Source organism: Pseudoliparis swirei, chromosome 21, assembly GCF_029220125.1.
Source record: "Pseudoliparis swirei isolate HS2019 ecotype Mariana Trench chromosome 21, NWPU_hadal_v1, whole genome shotgun sequence".
In the NCBI taxonomy this organism is placed as follows: domain Eukaryota; kingdom Metazoa; phylum Chordata; class Actinopteri; order Perciformes; family Liparidae; genus Pseudoliparis; species Pseudoliparis swirei.
The window spans coordinates 12,404,048-12,410,006 of record NC_079408.1 but is presented as its reverse complement, the minus strand read 5'-3'; the positions used below and the strand labels follow the sequence as shown (position 1 = coordinate 12,410,006).

General features: G+C 47.4%; 1 protein-coding gene across 2 annotated transcripts; it reads left to right on the top strand.

Moving 5' to 3' along the window:
* The first annotated feature begins 210 nt into the window (after positions 1 to 210).
* Positions 211 to 5,608, top strand: tmem256 (transmembrane protein 256). 2 transcript variants are annotated; one of them, XM_056442483.1, is made up of 4 exons: positions 211 to 328; positions 1,005 to 1,042; positions 1,628 to 1,708; positions 4,574 to 5,608. In XM_056442483.1, the coding sequence occupies exons 1-4, from the start codon at positions 247 to 249 to the stop codon at positions 4,679 to 4,681; spliced, it is 309 nt and encodes a 102-aa protein (XP_056298458.1). In that variant the 5' UTR covers positions 211 to 246; the 3' UTR covers positions 4,682 to 5,608. The 2 variants fall into 2 exon arrangements, with proteins under 2 accessions (XP_056298458.1, XP_056298457.1); XM_056442482.1 differs by lacking the exon at positions 4,574 to 5,608 and adding an exon at positions 2,119 to 2,674.
* The last annotated feature ends 351 nt before the right edge of the window (positions 5,609 to 5,959 follow it).

Sequence of the window (5,959 nt, the reverse complement as noted above, 5' to 3'; positions counted from 1 at the left end):
TGTATATATATATTAAATACAGTGGTATTATATGTTTATATGAATATATAATGTGATTATATAATATATAACTATATTTATATATGTATATGTAATGTTGTATTTGTAGATAAAGGACGCATGAAGGTCCATGCTCCCTGGTAACTTAAGTCGGACTTTTTCAGAGGACTGTGAAGGCATCATTGCCATCAGTCTTCCGCTTGTCGGAAACACACGCGCGCGCGCCTGCACATTGCACAACCGAACATGATGGCGGCTGTTGTTGTCCGGAGGTTAGCGGCTCTGTCCGGGGCTTCGGCGGTGGCCGCGGGGGCGTACGGAGCTCACGGTAGGAAAACACACACACACACACACACACACACACATTCGGTTGCGGTCCCTGCTCGTGCACGAGTCTGACGTAATGTTAAGCGGTCCCGGTGAAGACTGCCGTGTCAACGCGTCCCACTCCAGCCTGCGTCCCGAAAAACTGCCGATTCAAGGTCTGCGTCTGTGTGGTCGCGGCTGTTCTCTCACTCGGAGCTCACACACGGCCCATTGTGGTGTTTTTAGGGCGGATTATTTATTCCGCATCTAAATTCCGCACCAAGGTGCGCTCTGTGTTAGTAAAATACGCACACCTGCGTAATGAAGGTGACCCGAGAAGGCGTACGTGCAGCAAGAGGTGCACGCGCGCGTTTCTTGGACGGAGCTAAATGGTGAATTAAATAGTCGAAATTAAGTAACGGTGTTTCCTTCTGGGGGCCTCCTGGAACCCCCTCAAGGACCCCTTAGGGGGCCCTTGGATTGAGAACAACTGGCATAAACGGTGACAACGTTTCTAGACCTCCGGGGGTTCTTTATCCATGAATAATAATTACCAAAGTCACAGAAGAGAAGCGTAAGGGGAGGTTGGTTGGTTGCCATTAACGTAATCATCAGAGTGTGGCAGATTATGACAATCACATTTAATTCACGTCACATATTCCATAATAACATTTCCTCTTCCATGTTTCTTGCTGTAGGTTTCAAAAACAGCGACCCGGATGACTACCAGAGAGTGGTATGTATAGGAGTAGTAGAAATTGTGATATTTATTTATTTAATCCTTTAGCACTTGATCCTTTCCGTAGTGCTCGAATCAAGATTTACTGTTCCAATGTTTTTTTCAAATTATATATATTTTTTAATGCCTGTGAGTTTATTTATTTATTATTCCCCCCCCCCCAAATGTGTTGATGTGGAAAATTACTGAATATATTAATATATAAATTAATATATATATATATATACATTAATACCTATATAAATTAATATTTATAGATATATAAATATAATATTTGTGTGCGATTACAAGCCTGATCGCTGTAAATGATTTACCCCGGTAACAAGCTAAAGGGTAACTTCTGTATCTTCAACCTGGACCCTGTGTTCCCCATGTGTGTGTTTGTACACTTTCTATTTTAGTGTCTGCAGCTTTCTACCTCGATGCAATCAATCGATAATAATTGGAAGAAAAACAACAACACCTGTTGTCCTCATCAGTCACTTTAACACAAGACCAGAGGGTTGAATAATACCTACATTAGCCTTTAAAGACCGGGCTAGCTTTTCTCATGAGATATAATTCCTGCGTCTCTATCTCCAGCTGTTTGAAACCGCCAACAAGTACCACTTCTACCACAGCCTGGCCCTGCTGGGCGCCGCGCACTCTGGCAAGCCTGCTGTGGTGAGTATGGAAGCCCATCAGCAACTCTCAGGCCTGGACGCACCCGAGTGTCCCTTTTTTTTATTTTTATAAAAAGGTGTAGCCAATGTGACGACGTAATTCCGTTGCCATGATCCGTCCGTGCCGACTGCCCACTCCGTAATTACAGCAGCGGTTTGTCTGGTGTGTCCTGGCTTCATCACGTTGAGTTCCCAGCACAGCTGGTTAGTTATTTAAAGATTCAACAACCACGAGACATCTGATTGAAAATCAACAAAGTGAAAAGGAGCTGGTGGCCAAACAAATCAGGATCTCTTGGCTGTCACAGCGAGCTGGAGCTTTGGGAGCATTCAAATCCCCTCCTCTGACCCCCCTTATATATGGCAGCATCCATATGCAATAGTGAGCTAACTGTCTCCCCCTCCACCCAGGCGGGGACCCTCCTGATCGTGGGCATGGGGATGTTCTGCGGCTCCCTGTACCACCAGGCCATGACGGGGGACCCCGGTCTTCGCAAGATGGCTCCCGTGGGGGGCATGGCGATGATCGTCGGCTGGCTCGCCATTATCCTCTGAGCATGTTGCCGCCCACCCCCACCCCCACGGGGGCCACTTGGGTGGAGCTGCCGGGCCTGTCAGAATGGATGAAGCGGAGAGCTCGTGGGAGTTGGGCCTGAGAGAGTTATGTCACCACATCTGAGCCACGCCCCTGGGTGGGGGAGGGTGGGCGGGCGGGTGTCGGCAGGAGATAAAGCCACAACGGGATTATCACATTGCGACCGTTGAGGCCTGTTTTTTTCTGATTAGTGACGGGCAAGTGAACGTAACGTCTCTAACGTCACGTCGGTGGTGTGCTGGAGACGTACGGTGAATGTCTTTCTTGCCGTTTCGACACCGGTGTACATTTACAAAGCGTGGTAGCGAATGGAGTGAAAAGGGAATGTGAAGGATTTACAAATGAAATAAATATTTTTTTTCCTACATGTTATTTGGTTGCCTGATTTATATATTATTTTCCCTCACTCGTGCACCGGGGTTGCTGCTTTCTCCCGGGTCATTCGCCTGAACGGCTCGACAACAACAACAATTTAGCAAGATGGATTATTTTCATTTCTATTTTGCATTATTTATTATTCCATCTCATTCATGGTCCCCTGGAGGATGAACCCCATCAGTCTTCAGTGCCACCACTACGGTGATTAATAACTAAATACTTGCAAAGCGCTGCTTCTAGTGCACCCAGTACTCTAACACGGTGACCCCCGGGTTGCCGGACCAAGTCGAATTCCAGAGACGCATCTAACTAATGCAGACATGTGAAATACCCCATACAGGCGGAAACAACTCTCACATTTGCGTTGTGTTTATTAGTTTAATTAGATTTTTATGCGGTTCAGGAACAAAAGAACGAAGGACCCTTTCCTTTAACGCGCGGTACGGTCTAGTTCATTTCAGTCCCCCAGCACCACCCACACAGAACTCAAATACACACTTATCCCAATTGACTAACGCCAGGGCGAGTGGAACGCGGCTCCTCCGTGTGTGTGTGTGTGTTTTTTTTCAGTCGAGTGGTTGGATGAACTCCGGATTCACCACCAATGGCCACCAATCGTCTCTGAATGTCTCCGCGGCCTCGAGCATCCGATCCTCTAAGTGGCAGAACACAAAGCAGTTCATTACCCGCGGCCTCGCCTCAGCTGGGGCGCGTTCCAGCCGCTCCGCATTCAAAATTGAAAGCGAAATCCATTGAAACACTTATTTGCCTTCCTGACTGTCGGCCCAAAACGAATCTTTGGGTGCATAAACCTTTGGGTCAATTGCTCGGCACAAGAGCGAAGGCTCCGGTGCGGAAGAAGAGGAGGAGGAGGAGGAGGAGGCGCCATCGAACTGAAAAGCGCGCTGCCAGCCAGCGTGCTCTCTCGATCGCGACTCATAAAACCCTCATTAGAACGAAATGGCTGTTGGGAAGCATTCTGTTCTTCCAGGACGGAGCAATCAGGCGGCGAAGAACGCTCCCGACACCCGAGTCACGTACGTCTGACTCACGGCTTTTAAGTTTTTAGTGGGAGACACGTGGCTGAAAGTTACCGGGACAAAAGAGCCTATTTAAAGGGCCGGCGTCGTCACTTTTTCAGCCCCGCGTTAAATCTTTGAGAGGTGTGACGAGAAGCCAGCCACACATTTTGACCAGTTTTCACATTCGCGCTCTCATTTCAGGGCCATTTATTTCTCTCCGTCTGACAGCTCACAGTTGGCGGCGTAAAAAAAAAAAAAAAATCTGGCTGCGTCACGACGTTCCACATTTAACGTTCGAGCGCACGAGGGCAGGCGGAACGGAGAGGGAGGGCCTCCGTCGCCTCGGCGGTAACTTTCTCATAGATTCAATGTGACTGATCGGCCAGACAGAAAGAAAATAAGGACCCTCTAGATTTAAAAATGAAAAGAGATCTCTCCAAATGAGCAATTTGAATAATTAGTAAAGCGAGACTAAATAATGAGGTTATTTTACACCAATGTCCCTTTTTGAGCGTACAACACAGGCCCACTCCAGATCCACTTACCGGAGTTACTACTGAACCCCTCCGACTACCCACACAGGTGATCTCACCACAGGCCTGTTTTCCACACAGCAGACATCTCCACTGTCACAGGTGTTGCGAACAACATTCAGGATTTGTTGTTTTGGTGGCCCGGTGAGCCGTGACAGGATGAGAGGGAGCCGGCAGCAGAGGCAGCTGGGATATTGTGATACTGTATATATATATATTTATTTTTTAAGTGTAATGGCTGCACCTGTTCTGATTTACATGTGTTGGGTATTAAAGGCGTATAACGATCAGTGTTAAACAACAACATTAAATCCCATTTGATTCCGCGTTGTTTACAGGCACCACCACATCGGGGCGCGGGGCGTTGTGCAGGATCCCCGGGCCAGAGGGTCCGTCTGGGGGGCTTCGGCTCTGCGAAGAAGAAGGAGCACAGATACTATTGTTAATTACACCTCGGGGGACTTCCCCAGCATGCACCTCAACACGAGCTCCCCCCCTACCCGTTATTTATCTAACACAGCACACAGATTTAATTACATCAGCTTCTTCTCCTTTGTGTGTGTGTGTGTGTGTGTGTGGGGGGGGGGCTCCTAGTTCCATTGATTTGTTCTTTGTCTGGAGTCTGTTGTGGTTAAAGATGAAGAGGACTTTGTTGTGCGAGTAAAAAAATGAGTGGAAAAAGGTCTGGAGTGAGCCCGGCCATCTCACATGACCAGGACACACACAAATATCTAACCACACACACACACACACACACACACACACGCAATACATTGAAGTGCGTGCTGCATTATAGACACCCGGGTCTCAGTCAGGTGGCAGAGGGCATCACACAGGGAAGCAGAATGGCTCCAATGGCCTTTTTACAGGCCACTTAAATGACGGTCAAGTGCTGTCGGACCCTCAGGTGGTTCCCGATAGTGGGAAGTATTGTTGTTCGTGCTGCGTAAATGATAACTGTCCATGATGACACCGTTTACAGCGGTGAAGGAAAGTGATGGAACACTTTCTCTCTCTGGTCCCAATAACAGTCCACACATCTGGACTTGATTGAACGGTGCAGTGTGTGTGTGTGTGTAGGTGTGTGTGTGTGTGTGACATCGGGTGTCAATCAAGTCAAACAGTTTTCTCTATCATATTGTTTTGTTTCCCCCCCCGGAGATTGTTTGGTGGAGCTGTTGAGGTGTGGTTGTTGTGAGGATCCTTCCTCAATGTTTGTTTGTGTAATACAATGTGTATTGGAAGGGATGTGTTTAGCCCTTAGAACAGCGAGGGGGGGGGGGGGCACTTCAACCTTTTGTGGCTGAAATGAGTATAACAACGACAAAACCCTTGACACACATAAAAAACAAAATAAAAAATAAAAAGATAAATGTGTTTCTCTCATTTTTAATCAACCGAGATCAGAATGAGAAAGTGAACCAGCAGAAGCGTTGCATCCGTACGCTAGTCTCACCTTGTTGTCCGGGTGTGAGCAGCGCCGCCATTCCCTGGGTGCGTTGCAGTGGCAGAAAGGTGTCACAAGCACAGGAATACAAGCACACTTGGATTGTACTCGCCTTTCTCGGAGGGAACACACCGAAAATCCTGCTTTGTGTGGTAAAAGTCTGCAGCCAATGCCGGCTAGTAAAATGGAAACGATAAAGAATTTGCTATTTTTTATTGAACAGGACTTTGTTGCTGGGTTAAAATAAATGTTGTTCGTCGTGTTTTTGTATTATCGT

Excerpts from the sequence above, each read along its gene's own strand:
- tmem256 (XM_056442482.1), top strand. The coding sequence starts at position 247 with ATGATGGCGGCTGTTGTTGTCCGGAGGTTAGCGGCTCTGTCCGGGGCT. Across the intron at positions 1,043-1,627 it reads CGGATGACTACCAGAGAGTG|CTGTTTGAAACCGCCAACAA; the intron begins GTATGTATAGGA and ends CTCTATCTCCAG. Across the intron at positions 1,709-2,118 it reads ACTCTGGCAAGCCTGCTGTG|GCGGGGACCCTCCTGATCGT; the intron begins GTGAGTATGGAA and ends CCCTCCACCCAG.